The sequence below is a fragment of the Phaseolus vulgaris genome, chromosome 6 (assembly GCF_051622355.1).
Source record: "Phaseolus vulgaris cultivar YP4 chromosome 6, ASM5162235v1, whole genome shotgun sequence".
In the NCBI taxonomy this organism is placed as follows: Eukaryota; Viridiplantae; Streptophyta; class Magnoliopsida; order Fabales; family Fabaceae; genus Phaseolus; species Phaseolus vulgaris.
In genome coordinates, this window is record NC_143503.1 from 25,361,567 (window position 1) to 25,378,104 (window position 16,538).

The following is a 16,538-nucleotide window of genomic DNA, read 5'->3' on the forward strand; positions in this document are numbered from 1 at the left end:
TATTACTAATTTATATAACTTATACAAGGGTTGTTCTAGGAGAATGTGAATGGGTGTAATGATACTTTAGTGTGGTGCATTTGCTTGAACAAATTTCCCTTTTGAAGTATTATTTTATTTAGTATGTATCAAACTAAATGTTTTATCTGTTATTTTTAAATTTTTAAAATAAAACATTTTTCAATTATAACCTTATAAAAAACATTAAATGTTCTTCGTAATAAGGTCAAATACCTTATTATATAATAGGAAAAATATATATTTATTGTTATTGATTAAAATATTTGTCATTATCACCAGGAGTAAAACCATTATTATCATTTTAATTTTACCACCATTACTACTAATAATATCATTATCGTTACAAACGCAATCAATATCATACAAAAACATATATTTAAACGAAGTTTGACGTGACAAATATTAAACTTTATTTTCGAAAAACAAATAGAAGATAAAAAATAGTTTTTCAAACTCAAAATCACCCTATTCTAAAGATTAAACTTTTGGACCACAGACTAATTTTTAATATTAAAAACTGATTATAACTCTCCAAAATTTTAAAACTTTCGACTAAATTTCCATGAGAAAGATGCTTCCAAAACTACTAATATTTTCATCATTTCAAGGAGGAACTAATAGATGTTTGAATCCACAATCTAGCAAGATATGAAATCCTGATTATTAAAATTTATCCTTCTCATCATCATCATCATAATAAAATCCATCTCATAATTTATTTTATCAAGGTGAGTTAGAAAACCCTACCAACCCTATCATATCACACTGAACCACCAACAAAGTTTAGATCTTTTAAAAAATAATTTATCTTTATCTGCGTGATTTTAAAAAAAAAATCTAAAAAATTAACACAAAACAATGAAAATTGAACCAACTAAATCTGTCTTTGAAATGACAAAATTGGATTAGTCTTGGTATCGAAATGTCTGAATATTGGACAGTTTTTGTAGGTAAAATGGAACTTTCAAAATAGCCAGCATCAGCATTAAATTTCAATGTATTATTCAAACAGCTACACAAGATAATGGCATTCTCACTCCTCATGGAAAAAAATAATAAATGAATAACTTTTCAATCAAGTGTGGGGCGGCTGAGGGAATAAGGTTAGGTATTCCCAGAAAACTAAAGTGGTTAGCTGACATGCATGCACTCATTCTTTTTTACCAGATAAAATAATGACTTCAAAAAAAGGGAACCTCCAAAAATGGAACTTCTTGCAATGCCACTGAGAATTAGATAATGAGAGGCAAAAATAAATTAGGTTTGGCCTGCATGTGGAAAATGAAGTTTGAATGCACTTCAAACAAACCAGTTCAGTCCACTATGCATATGTGCTGTCTTGAATATGTAACACATCTGCACCAGAAAGAAAGCATGGTTAACAAGGTTTGAGTAAATGAAAACAAATGATGTTGTTTGAAGCAAGTAGACATTACTACTTTTGATTATTTATGCTTTACTTATGAAAGGTTACAACTTGTTGTATGCTAATAAATAATAAGAAATGTATTGAATAGCTGCTGTAAGCGAAACTTAGTTCAAATGGTCCAGAAAGTAGTTGTTTTAACAGTGGAAAAGATAGTGCCCTTTATATTTTGTTTACTAGTAATTTGTTTATGCACACATGGTGCGGATATGAGCAAAATAACTTGAAGTAAAGAAACAAAGAAACAAGATATGACCACCTTATTACTATCTTTTGGCAAATCGAGTAATGTTGGCTAGAACAGTTCTCAAGCTTCGGATTCCTGCTCCAGATTTTGAGCTTACCATCATCTGCAATAGACACAACACAACACATAAAGCAAAAAATCTAAAGCTTAATCCCAATAATAATCAGAAAAAGTGAAAAATAGAATAGTATGAACAAAACTGTTAAAAGAATCAGCATACCAGAGGCTTGACTACAGACTTGTTATGCAAGAGGCTCTGTGATAATGCATGCAGAAACTTGTTAATCTCTAAACTAGAATGTTAAATTTCAGACAGAGTTCATTAGGATGACTCATGCTTACCTCTTCAATTTGTGTGGCTCGGCGTGCCACATCAATTGGAAAGACCACATCTGTCTTAGTTAATACAATCTGATATTTAGTTTTTGATCTGCAAATTGATATCACTCGTCAAGAAAATTTAGGTAAGACTCTCTAACTTGACTTTATATGATCAGAATTTAAGCCACACTTGTATTTGAATAAAGGTGCATAACACCAATTGCAAAGATATGGCACAGCAATGCATAATACCAATTGCTCATGTATGATTTACCTTTCCATTAATTCAACTAGTTCATGATCTCTCGGTTTCATACCCCACTTTGTATCAATCAAAAGGCATACTCGTTTGAGGCCAGTCCTTCTAGAAACATACTCCTTCACCTACAATTTGAGGTTTCCAGAAACACAGTTGACCGGTGCTTAATATAATAACAACAATAATCCACTTCATGAACATTTCTACAATAAAATGAGGGAAAATGGAAAATGTCAACGCATATACTCCATATGCCATCCAAGAGTGAAGACAGGAAAAGGAAAAGTAAACAAAACAAGGAAAAGTTTATATAGCTCAACTAAAAATCAAGTCATGTCTAGTTTCCACTAAATTAATCAGCTGACAATAGCCATTATTATAATGTTTTTGGACAAAAGCAACAACTAAAATTTTAATATATTCATGATTGGCCAAGCATTGATGGATATTCTCTTTCCAACTGACTTTGCATGATAGGGAAAATAAGCAAAGACAGAAGGGAAATAAGAAAATATGGGCTCTTGTTATTCACATGAACAGAAAAGAAACTAAAGAGGCAGAATCCTCTTACAAGGGACGTCTTTTGCACTGAGAATTATCAGTTTGTATAATTTTCTCCAATATAAGCTCCTTTACAACCACCACCCCCACCCCAAATTCATTAACCGCCAAATAAAGTTAAAAGTAACTTGTTAAAATAAATGTAGTAACTTACTCATGAGTCATGACACATTAACTACATATTATTACAGTTTACTCCTACAAGAATAAACCCTCCACCAAACTGTATTCTCCAATTAGTTATTGGTGTGGCCTAATGTATAACAGACCCCTAATGAATGAAAGAAAACTTAGCTTAGTAAATAGCATGTTTTCTACATAAAATTTTGCAGATGGGCTCCTTAAGTCTAACATCAACATTAAACCAAGCTTTGAAGACTTGGACAGTGCTAAAGTTTATATCACCATGTTATTATCTTTCATCAGAGATGAAATATTTTCCTCAAAACTTCTTGTAATACGTACTCTCTCTATCTAAATTAAATTTATAACTTTTTTGCAGAAAACAGAAAATTTCAAACATGATTTCGGACATACTCATGGTGCCTTTAAGTGTAAAACTGGAAGCAACAAACCACTGAAACAAAAAAATTGAATTCCAGGAGACAACTCAACTAGTTTAGTGAACACAAAATCAATTAACACAATTATTTTCATCTTGACAGGTTAACAAAACAGTCCAGAACTGAATTAATGTCCATGCAGCCCCAGGGCCTCTTTCTTGCCCCACTGGTACAATCTTTCTGAATTGGTAGAACACAAGTAGTCAAAAGCCAAACATTGCATGGGAAGACTACCACCTCTGGTATAATATGATGATACTTTAGATGCTAAACCAAACATTCAATTCAAGAACAACCTGATGATTGGAAATTTAATATAATTTGCATACTTACAAGCTCCTCCCACGATTCTTTCACTTCTTCTTTTGCATAAGCAAATCCGTATCCAGGCAAATCAACTAAGCAAAGTTTTGTTCCCAGATTGAAGAAGTTAATTGTCTGCAGAGTATTTGTCATATGTTTATGTTACCAAATAACATTTCATCTATCAACACTTTATCTTTCAAATATCTACATCTACAAACTTTTAAGAACTAAAGATACCTGTGTAAGGCCAGGCTTCTCTGATGTCCGCACAACCCCCCATTGTCTAGTGAGTGCATTAAGAAGCGATGACTTCCCGACATTTGACCTACCTGAAAGACAGAAGACAATCAGAAATATCATCATAGAACATAAACCCTTCTCCTAAAAGTTTGTATGAATTCCCATCAGTTCTTAAGTTTACTATCTACAGCTTATGTCCTAGAATGTATCATCATTCCTCACATATTGTGGTATCAAGGGCTCAACATTAACAGTCAAAGTTCTTCTTGGAAGTTTAATGCTAATTTTTAGATAACAGCAATGGAAATAGCTAAAGATAATGAAATCAGGAACAAGGTAAAAATAATCAAATAAAACCTCCCACCAAATAAATGAGACAATGACATAATATGATTAACATAAACCAAGTAAACAAATTGACAAAGGAATAGACATTAAACGGCGGTGGCTTAAAACCTTACCAGCAAATGCAATCTCTGGAAGACTGGGAGGTGGAAATGATGATGAGACCTTTGCCGCAGCAAAATATTCCAATTTATTCCTAAAAACCTGTCAGTTACCAGAATGGCAACATTAACAGAGGCTTAGTAACAATACTTAAACAGAAAACCATTGCTTATTCAATGAGAATGTGTTATCGTTTCTTTATTGCCTTAAACAAGCACGTACATTTTCTTCGATTTTCTCTCTTTCTGAACTGCTAGAGAAGGGAATATTATCTAAGGGTGCAGAAAGATCTATATTGTAACCTTCCCTTCTTAGGTCAATCGTGCGTCTCCTACCCAAAAGCTGTGAATAATAACCATAGTACAGTGGCAGTCAAGATACCTTTGCATTCACAATAACAATGGAACAACATAATCAACACAACAATCAAAAGTCACAATTTACATTTTTTTCCACAAAGGAAAGTATTGAAGGGCCAGGCTGTATTGCACGAAACTGGGCATTCATGGACATTTTAGGCTCTTTCTCAGACTCCTTCTCCTTCTCCTTTTCCTCTTTACTTCCTGAAATAAACTTTGGGAATCAAAGGGAAGAAGTTCACAAGGTACTGGTGTAAACAGTAAAAAACATCACATCACATCAAATCACATTCAAAATAAACCACAAACAGTTGGTATGTCACGGACAAACAGTACAGAAATAGAGTCAGCATTTGAACTTTAAAGAGAAAACTTAAATGTTCAGGGGAGGACAGTTATCCAGTGATTCTATCCCATAAATGAACAGCTCCTCCTGTGCATCTTTTTCATTAACTTCTAAATGGAAATTACACAAAATAGGAAAACAGATTCTAAACATGTGACCTCAGCCTGCAGCTTCATCCAATTTTGTATATAATCAGTTTATTGAGACCAGCAAATTCCTAAAATAGTATCGTAGAAATGCAAATGTAATTCAGTTAAATATATACTTGATGATATACTGATATTTTCTCAACAGAAAAACAAGAGATTAGATGCACAAAGGTATATAATATCAAGACTGAGCAGACTGCAGGAAAAGTTAAAGTGTTCCATTGGAATTCTAATCTTATTGTTTGTGCTCATGAGAGAGGCAAAAGGGTAGTAGAAACAACGTGAATCTTCATAGCTTACTGACAAGAAAGAAGTTTAGATCCTGTAATATGTTCATAAAGACTCGTCAGTTAACCCATTTTTCATATTGTGCCAAGCAGTGTTGGAATTATACGACAAAATCAAAAGTTCATAGTTGTTTTTGTCTTCATTACATAAACGCAATTCATTATCTCAGTGCAGCTCTAAAACTCACCTCACAGCCACCATCAATTGCACATCTTAAACACATAGACATGGGTGAATGATTGCTAATACTATTTTATTATTCAGAATTAAAACATATATAGTTACCACTTCAAAGTATGATTTCCTATCACAAGTATGATTTCACAAAACATTTGAAAGATCCCAAAGCAGATATTAGCATAAAAACAAAGAGAAGATTTTTCAAACAGCGCCGATGAAAAATGCAAAGATAGGAAGATAAACTACCTACCATTAACACCAATGCCATCATCTAGCCTCTTGTTTGAGATATCATGAGGGTCAATTTTTATCACCCTTTTCTTCTTCTTTGGGCGATCACGTGGTGTCTCAGCATCATCATCATCATCATGGTCCAATCCCATTTTATCTCTGGCTTTTTTCTTAACAAAACTTGAAGGATATACAACTTCGTGACTTTTCCTTTTGCCCAATTCAGATTTATTCTCTCTACTTCTCTTCACCAAACCACTTCCTTGATCGTCTTCCCCAACAAACTTCATTTTACCCTCGTCCTTTCCCCTGCCTTTATGTTTAGTAGTAGCCAAAATAACATTTTCCTCCCTTTCCTTAACCGTGTGAGTCAAACGCTTCACCTTGGAACCAACATTCCTTAACTTGCCAGGAACCCACATTGTACGGTGGCCAGAGCTCCCTTTTACAGGATCAGCTTTCACTTTCTTCTCACCTTTCTTAAACAAAGTTCTCTTCTTGGATGTTGCCACACCATTTTCTAATTTCCCATTTTTATCCCTCCCCTCCTTCGCATATACCCTCTTCTTCTTCCCTGAAAAATCCAAAGTCCTCAACTTCCCTCTCTCCTCAATCTCTTCACTGAATTGCTTTCCTTTAAAGTTCACCCTTTTCTTCAACTTTCCCTCAGACTCATTTCCTCTACGATGAACCCCATTTTTCTCAAAAGAAATTCCATCCTCCTTAGTTCTCAAAGAGTTTCCAGAAAAGCTTTGTTTAGTCCTCTTTTTTAGCTTCTGCCTTAAACTATCTTCAGAAGGCATGTTGAACAATGCTATACTCACTTGTACTCTTCTCAACAAACACAAAAATCAACGCCCCACGTGAATTTTATGTTCTTCAAAGCAAATAACAGGGTTAGAAAATAAGGTTTAGAACCGTAACCTTGTCATTTAATGTTTGAAAGTTGAGAAGTTCTGGTGAATATTTGAGAGAGGAGCTTCCAATGTGCGGTGGAATGTGAGGCAGAGCAGAGTAAACTTCGGACGTCAGAGGAGGCGCGTAAGGTTAAGTTGGGTTGAGAATTGCAAATGTCATGGGCCTTGTTACCACTACCAATATGGGCTCTTAGCGATCTTAGAGTTGGGCTTTCTCCTAGATTTTGGGGTAGCTTCTTTCTGCACCTCCATACATTCTCGTGGCACGTCCATAAATTTTTATATTTCAAAAATCTCTTCTATAAAAAAAGTTAAAATATATGAAGTTTATGGTGTGGTGTAGTTTATATTCTGAATTACATAATCAAGAAGTCTTTAGCTTCCGAATTATGTAATCCGAAAGCATTTTCCAAATTCAGGATTAGCTTCCGAGTTACATAATCTGAAATCTGAAAGTCTTTTCATGATATGAGATTGGTTTTTCGATTATGTAATCTGGATTATATTCAAATTACATAATTCATCAACTAATCTCAAATCCATAAAAAGACTACGGATTATGTAATCCAGAATACCATTTTAAAAAAAAAGATTTAGATTATATAATTCATAAATTATTTATAATATGAGATTAGTTTTCGAATTATGTAATTGAACTATATATTTCTTTTTAAAATTGTTTTTGAATTTTATAAATTTGGAGAACACTTCTAAATTTAAAATTATCTTATAAAATATGTAATCTAAAATGTTTTTAAAATATGAAAAAAGGTGAAGGACACTCAAATCAATAACAAACTCATGCAAAAAAAAGAGTGGAAGTCGTGCCTAGTGAGATGACATGAAGAAAGAAGAATGTGAAAAATGTGTGGGATTTTAAAGGTTAATTTATTTATTTACTGAAGGAAAAAAAAAGGTATTTTCCCATTCAGTATAGTGATGTCACAAAAATGTATGGAGGTGTAGGAAGAAGCAAACAAATTTTGGTTCGCTTAGATTTTCGGGGGTGTTTCTTTCTGAACACCATCATTCTTCTTCCTACACCCATCCTCTTTTGAAATCCCGAATGCAGTTTCCATGGCAGTGTGTAGGTAGAAGGTGGGATTGTGGATGTTTCTGCAACAAAGGTTAAACTCAACAGAGGTACAATAGAGTTGTCAATGTTTTAGAAGGCTTCATTGGTATTTTGATGTAAAAAAATGAAGTATGTTGTACTGTTTTGGGTTAGATATGATCGTGTGAGTGTTTCCAAAAATTTGGATTCTAAGAATAAGTTTTAGAATTGATATTCCGAAATGGAAAATAAATTCCAAAATTGGAAATTCACAATTGAAAAAAAAAAACATTCTTGAATGGAATGCTGGAATGGAAAGATGTTTTCCAGAGTGATGTTTTCATAAGTGAAAAAATCAATTCCGAAATGTGTGCTCCATAATGCAAAGTTTTTCCTAGTAATAGAAATTCAGGAAGAGAAGAAAACCTTCCGGAGTCATTTTCGTCATTTCACGTTTTTACGGGAAGCAAGGAAGAAGAATAATGGAGTGTAGGAAGAAACACTCCTATTTTAGCATTTTGTATTGTCCCATATATATATCAGTTATGTAATGTTCTGGGGATACTAAAAAAATTATATTTAGCATTAATCAATATTTTATTTTTAATCATAATCTGATGTTTAGATGATGCACGTTTTAATGTTAAAGGAAATAAGAAAACATTGGAATCTAAGTTTGGAGTCGCGATGTTTATCTTTGTTAGTTTAGTTAGGTCCGCAGAGCCTCTAGTTACACACAATCACATAATAAGAAGGATAAAGACTTAGATTGTTTATAAATTTATTTGTACATATGGATTTAATTGAGTTATTTATTTTTGTAGGCCCAATCAAGATAACAACTCTAGGATGAAAGAATGTACAAACATATCCAAGAAAATTTCTAAGTGATCAAAACATAAACTAAAGCTTTGATTAGAAGAATATAAGAAGATCAAGTTTTGAAAGACTAGTAAACATTATTTATGGGTCAAGTTTTAGCTTAAATAAATTGTATAAAATTATTCATGGGCCATATATTGGACTTAGTAGTATAAAATAATTGAACCAAATATTTGGGTCAAGTATCATAGTTTTTTGGGCTTGTATTTTTGTCAATAGTAAAAAGCTGATTCTTCCTGCACCCAACACATTTGAACTGGTACCCAATCACATATAAGAAAAAGACAAAATTACCCTTAATGAATTTCAGAATACCATCTAACTCTATTCTTCTTATTCTTCCTTTGTGCATGAAGCAGCTATCACAGCCACTGTGAGCCACCGTGAGCCACCTTCTTCTCCATTCGTTTGCAGCCATCGTGACCTTCATTATCGTAGGCAAAGCAACAGTCACGACGGAGAGCTTCTGAAGTCGGAGAAGGAACCATCAAGGTACGACATGCATACTGGATATTTTTATCCGTAATTCACTATTGCGTTTCGCATAAATTTTTCTGTAATTCATTATTACATTCTGGATATTTTTATCCGTAGGTGATTAGTGGCTTACGGATATTTTTATCCATAATGGACTTTTGACTTGCGGATATTTTTATCCGTAATACACTTTGGACTTTTGACTTCCGGATATTAATATCTGTATTGAAAATTTTGACTTCCGGATATTAACAGCCATAGTGAAAAAAACAGACTTCCAGATTCTGATATCTAGGACGAGCTGAGCTCGAACAAAAACCAGAAATGACTCAAAATTGATTACTTACTTCATTAACTTAGCAAACGAAGCTTACACTGAATGTTCGTGCACAACAATAAATGTAACCTCCTCTTTTGCAGTTCAAAGCAAAGCTTCACACAACAATGAACTTCCTCTACCTCAACATACAATATTTTTCAAAGTGAAGAAAACAAGGGCATGATGGGATTTTAAAAAGTTCGTCGGATGCAGGAAGCAATTGTCATAGTAAAATAGGTCTAGTTATGGTTAAAAGTGACTAGTTAGGGTAACAATTGAGTTTCTTTGAGCCCAATGTAACCCTAAAACATTTAGGATATATTAGAGGACGAAAATTATCTTGGTATGGAACACATGGACATCCACATGGTATCCTAGGACTAAATAAGATTTAACATGGAAGGTGTAAGCTCAACATGAAAAATATGACTGCACATGACATTTTCTCATTAGAAAATTTTATTTTGAATTTTCAAATTTTGACTCTAAAATGTTCAGTCATCTCTCCTATAAATTAATGTGTTTGACTCATGAATTACTAAAATCAAATATATGAATGAATTAGTATCAAGTTTGCATGTTTTATCACTCCCTTGTTTAGACTCTCTAAAATAGATACCTAATCTTCTTTTTCCTCTTTTTCAAGTGATGTACACAACCAATCACTCTCCATACTTCTCATACACCTTCAATAAGATCATAACTCCATTAAAACCATATGTTTTCTCCATAAGTTTTGCACAACTTCACCAAAATTTAAAAAAACCAATTCAGAATAAAGGCAACGCCATCATATGGCTTGGAAAACTGAATATGGCTTGGGAAACTGAGACCAATGTGTCTCTGTTTCAATATATATAATCATATAGTAAATATACAACTGAATTACTAATACGTATAATTTGTATGTTTTAATAGTTTTAAAATTACAGATTTTGGGTGCTACACTTAACATGTAAAATAGTTACTTATATTAATACTGAAAGATAAAAAAAAATAAAGTTTTTCTTTAAAATTAACAAAGGTCAAATTTGACATAAATTATTTTGGATAAACTCTTTCAGAAATTTTCAAAAGAAAAACGTTATAAATTAAAATCAAGCATAAAAAATATTAATTTTCAAAAGATGATTTTAAACTTATAATATAAAGTGGTTTAATTTGTAAAAAGAACTTGTTTTATTTTTGAAATAATTTGGTGAATTAAATAGGTGAATCCGGATATGATGGAAAAGTTTACTTTGACACCCACAAACTAAACCACACAATCTGACAACTAATTATAATAATATAATAATATTTTAAAATTAATAAATATAATAAATATAATTAAATAATAATGTATTAGTGTATATATTTTAGTGTGTGAAATATTAAAATATAAATAATAATTTATTGACAATCTCTAATTTTATCCAATTACATTATAACTTTTTAATATTATTGTTTTAATTTTTTTATACTATTTAATTACAAATTTACCTTTTTATTATATATATATATATTTTTTTTTTAAACTCATCATATAAAAAATTATATCCAACTATCATAATTATCAATCTATCATTTTCCTTAAAATATTACCCTCCAACTAAAGTTGGCACAAAAGCAGCAACCAAACAGCAGAAAGAAAAAGCATAAAGAAAACACAGTGGTTACCATGTAAAACAAAGAAAGTTAAAGCAAAGTCCCACACTGTGAAGAATGCAATTCAATTCAATATACACATAAAATAAGGAGTTTATTCAGTTAACATTATTCCAGTTTCTTCCACTTCAACTACCCCAAAAAAAAAATAAAAATCAATAAAGTCCTTATTATTAATTAATAACAATAATGATAATATACAAAACAGGAAAAAAAAAGCTTAATCACTACTTCCAAGTTGGCTACTTCCATCTTCCAACTGCATCTTCTCTGTTTCGCAACATAACACAAGCACCACCTCCCAACAAATTATTACTTTTTTACATTTTCATTTATACATTTTCATTTTCTTTTGAATTTATTTAATCAAAAAAATTCCTTTTTAATTTTCTTCAGTCACCGGCCACCTCCTGCGACTCAGGTTGTTGTTGTTGATTTTGCTCTTCGCTGTTATACGACGTCGTCGCACCTCCGAGCAACGAAGACTTCAACTTCTCCTCCCACACGTTATTAATCGGCACGGCATCGCCGCAATTCTTCCGGACTTCCACAACCGTGAGCTCCGCCGTGAGCCGGTAAACCTCCACCTCAAACCCGAACTGCCCATTGAGCCCTTCTAACTTCACCCCGGACTCCTTCTTACGCTGCACCTCCATATCCGCAGCCGCCCCCGCCTCCTCCGCCATCTCCAGCACCTTCTCCGGCGACTTCCGCGTCACCAACCGCTCCCCCTCGCCGGCGTCCCCGAACAGCCCCGACAAATTCAAACCCGAAGAGAAAGATATTAGGTCAAAAGCGTTCAAATTAATGATCCGCTCGTCTTTGGGCCCTATACACGACCTGGTCATGTAATCCTCCTCGTTAAATTTTATCTCTTTGTACCCTTTTTTGAACCACGGATCTTGAAGCATGCCGTCCAACGTGATCCTCGTTTCTGGGTTGGTGTCTAGAAGCTTCGACAAAAAGCGTCGGAGATCCGGCGACATCCACCGCGGGCACCGGAACTCTCCCTTGTAAATCTTCTTATACATTACCATCAAATTCGGATCGTTAAACGGTAAGTAACCCGCGGCGAGGACGAACAAAACGACCCCGCAAGACCAAACATCAACCTTGGCCCCATCGTAACCTGAAAAAAACAAATGTCATTTTCAACATAGAATTTTAGAATTAAGAAAAAAATCAGAGAAAATATACATAATATAATAAATGAGGTGAAAAATTAAAAATAGAAAATAATACTTGTAAATCAATGTTGCAAAGTACTTATGATATAATTTTGTTGATTTTTTACAGTAGAGAGAAGTGTGATCAACACAATTTTGTTGACCTTTTAATATTGTATATTTATTTTATTAATTATGATTAAAAAAAACTTCTAAGATGAAATTGGGGTGGTAGGAGCAAAATTGGAACATTGTTAAAGATTTCAACAAAACTACAACCATGTACTCGAAAATGGTGGCCTTGTAACATTAGCCACTGGAACAAACTACAACTATGACTATAGTTCAAAATGTTGGTAGAAAACATTTAAAAAATACCGTGACCAAACATTGTGATAGTGGTTTTGGTGAGTAAAAAAAAAACCTTATTGATGTGCTTACAACCTTAATAAAAAAGGAAAAAAAATTCTAGGCTGAAATTCTTGGAAAAGAATTTTTTTAACTAAAAAGTCGTTGATACAAATCTCAAATAAAATGTTGTATTTGAATCAAATTTAAGTGACAAGTAGTATTAAATATTTCTTATCAATAGTATAATATAGTATATAATTATTAAAACAAACTTTTGAAAAATATTTCTAATTCAAAACCAAAATTAATTATTTAATAGGACCAGTTTACGCGGGGAAGAATCAAGAAATCATCACAAAATCTTGATATAAATTTGTTTATTTTGAATTGTTTATATAAATTTTTATGCATGTAACCTTTTTTGCTTAAAATCTCGGGTGCCACGTAGGCAGGGGTTCCGCAAAGCGTGTGGAGCAACCCGTCGGATCGGATCTGGTCCGTGACGGCACTCAAGCCGAAATCGGTGACCCTTAAATCGCCGTTCTCGTCAAGGAGGAGATTCTCCGGTTTGAGGTCGCGGTGGAATATACCGTGCGAGTGGCAGTAGCTGACGGCGGAGATGAGCTGGTGGAAGTACCTCCGACTGAGATCCTCCACGAAACGACCCTTCGAGATCTTCCCGAAGAGCTCACCGCCGCGGACGAAGTCCATGACGAAGAAGATTTTGGTTTTGGTGGCGAGAACCTCGTGGAGACGCACGATGTTGGGGTGGTGGAGCTTGCTCATGATGGTGATTTCACGCTTCACGTTTCCGGCGAGGCCCGTTCCGTTGAGCTTCTTCTTGTTGATGATTTTCACGGCCACGCTCTGCCCCGTCTGCACGTTGCGCGCGTAGTGCACCTTCGCGAAGGCACCGCACCCGATAACACGCCCCAGCTCGTACTTTCCGAACAAGCCAGTGTCCTCCACCGCCACCTTGTCGATCTCCGGCATGGTTGCGCCGGCGGTGCTGCACCAGAGGTCGAACCCAAGGTCTGAATCACGGAGGAACCCCTCGAAGCGAAATTGAAGGAGGCGTTACCCGATTTGAGGGACGAATTGAAATGGGTCAAAGGCAGAATTCGATTTTGGTGTGTGTTTGCAAATGGGACGTTTATTTGGGGAAAATATGATAGGGATTTTCAGTTTTTGATTGTGGGTTACGATGAATTCCGAAAAGACAGAGGATTGTGAGGCGTTGTGGCTCACACGTGCTTCAGCACAGTGTAACGGGATTGACACGTGTCCCAACCCGTGCCCTGCGTTGCGTTGTTGAATGTTGTTTGAGGTTGCTTTTGAGTTTTGAAATTTTGAAAAATTGACCATTGTGTTTCATTCTATTCTTGCATGTTGCAGTGATATAATAAGATTAACTTACATTATAGAATTGGCCATCTTAGTATTTTCACTCTTTGCATGATTTTATTATACACATTTTATTTCAAAATTATTCAGTTCTACGTTTTGAATGTTGAACTAATTATCTCTCTTATTGCTGTTTTACCCCTTGGTCTCATCTTATACACATTTTATTAAAATGTTGACAATCTAATCAATTATGTTACTTACTTACGTAAGTTGATCAATAATGCAATATTAACATTCCAACCAAATGTAGAGCAACAATGGGTCTTCAAATATATTGTCCACAAAGTGGGAAACACATTGCTTTACACCTAATAACGTGCTACCACAAACCCTAAAGGCAATGAAATGAAACACTGATATGTTTTTCTCCACTTCATATAAACATAAACACTAAATCTTAAACACTTCATAATTTGAATTATAAGAATCTTCACTTTTCTCATAATTTGTTTTGCTTTCTGTAATCTTACAAAACATGAAATTTTCTGTAAGAGATTTTACTTTTATGTCCATGTTTTTCATTTTCAGATATTTTTCTTTTACTTTTTTACAGCTGTACATATTTTAATATTAATTAATGGATAAAATTAATTTAAATATATATTTTTTTCATTTGTTTAATAATTTAAAATCATTTTTATCAAAATAAATTTTTTATTGCAATAATTTTTTTTTTATGTTTATTAATGTGATTATAGAAAGAGAATAATATGGTAATGATTTTTTTTTTTATTTTTAAAATAGTTATCATATATAATATGAAACTTTGCAACTCCTACCTATATTTTCATTAATATTTAAATTATCTAATTTAATCATTAATGATTCATACTTATTAGCTAATCAAATGTTGTCTACCACAAACAATCAGATCTTAGTTCGAAGCTGTGCATCTCGATATATCCGTAACAATGTTTCTTTAATTTATGTAAAAAATGAATAATAGTTATTTATCGTAAAGTCAATAACTTAACTACTTACCAGTTTATTTTAGAATATTTTAATTCAAAAAATATAAGTTATTTCAACTTATAGTTTATTTAATTTTTTCTAATTAATTTTTTTTTCTCTTATTATTATTTATTTCAATTCCACTAACACAATTAATTATTATACTATTTTCAATATTTGTTGGGTTGCTTTTAATTTTTTCATATAATTCAAATTAAAATTGATTTAACATTGCAAATTAAAGTAATAAATATTTCATTGCATATTGTATGTGAAAATTTCTACAATAAAAATTGGAAAATAAACAAATTCAACGTGACAATAATATAAACTTAAAAATAAATATAAATTTAATTTAATTAATACTTATACTGATTTAAATAAAATGACTTAGCCAATAAAAAAATCCATACAACTTTAAAAAATAAATAAAAGTATACTGAAAAGTTTAATAAAAATTAATTATTTTAAAAAATTTCAAATTATAATTACATAATAATATATTTTTCTTTAAAAATAATAAAATTTATATAGTCATATAATTTTATGTCATTTTATCTTTATTAACTAATTTATCAGTTAGTTTATCATATGAGACTTTAAGGTAAACTTAATTTCCAAATTTTTATTCCATGTAAATAATAAAATAGTAATTTTATTTTATTAATTTAGCCCGTTTTAATTTAAGTACAAATATATATGAATTTACTATGAAAAAAATCATTCTAAAAAATATCACCATACAAATATGACATTTATATTTATATATATATATATATATTCTAGAGAATAAAAGTGAAAAACACAATAATTTCTGCTCATCATATTACTGGTTTTTAGGGTTATAAAATGTGGTTTGGTGTTTGAGATTAATTAATCGTAGGACACAATACATTTATAATTTGATTTCACTTTGTTTCATGTGCCACTTGCATATATAGCTAGTGAGTTTTATTTTTTTTTTGTTTGGCACAATAATTATTGTTTATGTTACCCTAAAAAGGAATGAAAGGTAGATGCATGAATAGATGGTGCTTGCTAATTAGCAGACACGCATGAAGCAGCACAGTGCATGCAAATGGCAATACAGCTACTCATTAATAATGTCAAATAAGTTGTAGAACATGCATGCATTCATTCACAAAATTTAGAATTTTCAATTTTATTAATAAGTGGATCTCTTCTACAATTGTATTTCAGGTATTCTTATATACAAAAATATCTGATAATAAGAAATTAAAATAATAACATATAAAGGGAGTGAATATGAATGATGAAATTTTATTCCTTTTGATAGTTGATAGAAAAGTTTATATAGACTTTTGAGTTTCTACCAATAAAGATAAATATAAAGATAAAATATAAGGATAACTATCATCATCTTTGTTCAACAATGTCTAAATTTTAAAATATAAACAAAAAA

At 32.3% G+C, this 16,538-nt stretch overlaps 2 protein-coding genes across 3 annotated transcripts; both read right to left on the reverse strand.

Annotated features, from left to right (window-relative positions):
• Positions 1 to 962: 962 nt before the first annotated feature.
• On the reverse strand, positions 963 to 7,012 carry LOC137831551 (P-loop containing nucleoside triphosphate hydrolases superfamily protein). 2 transcript variants are annotated; one of them, XM_068639271.2, is made up of 11 exons: positions 5,964 to 7,012; positions 4,836 to 4,954; positions 4,614 to 4,733; positions 4,406 to 4,493; positions 3,942 to 4,033; positions 3,732 to 3,836; positions 2,290 to 2,399; positions 2,037 to 2,124; positions 1,915 to 1,950; positions 1,707 to 1,797; positions 963 to 1,377 (listed from the first exon to the last, which is right to left on the reverse strand). In XM_068639271.2, exons 1-10 carry the CDS (start codon positions 6,745 to 6,747, stop codon positions 1,714 to 1,716), a joined length of 1,626 nt encoding a protein of 541 aa, XP_068495372.1. In that variant the 5' UTR covers positions 6,748 to 7,012; the 3' UTR covers positions 963 to 1,377; positions 1,707 to 1,713. The 2 variants fall into 2 exon arrangements, with proteins under 2 accessions (XP_068495372.1, XP_068495373.1); XM_068639272.2 differs by having other exon boundaries at positions 1,704 to 1,797; positions 5,964 to 6,967.
• Positions 7,013 to 11,390: 4,378 nt separating this feature from the next.
• On the reverse strand, positions 11,391 to 14,177 carry LOC137831552 (CBL-interacting serine/threonine-protein kinase 11). Its single transcript, XM_068639274.2, has 2 exons — positions 13,174 to 14,177; positions 11,391 to 12,369 (listed from the first exon to the last, which is right to left on the reverse strand). Exons 1-2 carry the CDS (start codon positions 13,748 to 13,750, stop codon positions 11,633 to 11,635), a joined length of 1,314 nt encoding a protein of 437 aa, XP_068495375.2. The 5' UTR covers positions 13,751 to 14,177; the 3' UTR covers positions 11,391 to 11,632.
• Between the last annotated feature and the right edge of the window lie 2,361 nt (positions 14,178 to 16,538).

What these genes read in the sequence shown, in the direction of transcription:
- LOC137831551 (XM_068639271.2), bottom strand. Translation starts at nt 6,747, where the DNA reads ATGCCTTCTGAAGATAGTTTAAGGCAGAAGCTAAAAAAGAGGACTAAA. An exon ending in TTTCCTTTGTGGAAAAAAAT is followed by an intron (nt 4,734 to 4,835) that starts GTAAATTGTGAC and finishes TATTATTCACAG; the next exon opens with CTTTTGGGTAGGAGACGCAC. An exon ending in AGTCTGTAGTCAAGCCTCTG is followed by an intron (nt 1,798 to 1,914) that starts GTATGCTGATTC and finishes TGTCTATTGCAG; the next exon opens with ATGATGGTAAGCTCAAAATC.
- LOC137831552 (XM_068639274.2), bottom strand. Translation starts at nt 13,750, where the DNA reads ATGCCGGAGATCGACAAGGTGGCGGTGGAGGACACTGGCTTGTTCGGA. An exon ending in CGAGATTTTAAGCAAAAAAG is followed by an intron (nt 12,370 to 13,173) that starts GTTACATGCATA and finishes TGTTTTTTTCAG; the next exon opens with GTTACGATGGGGCCAAGGTT.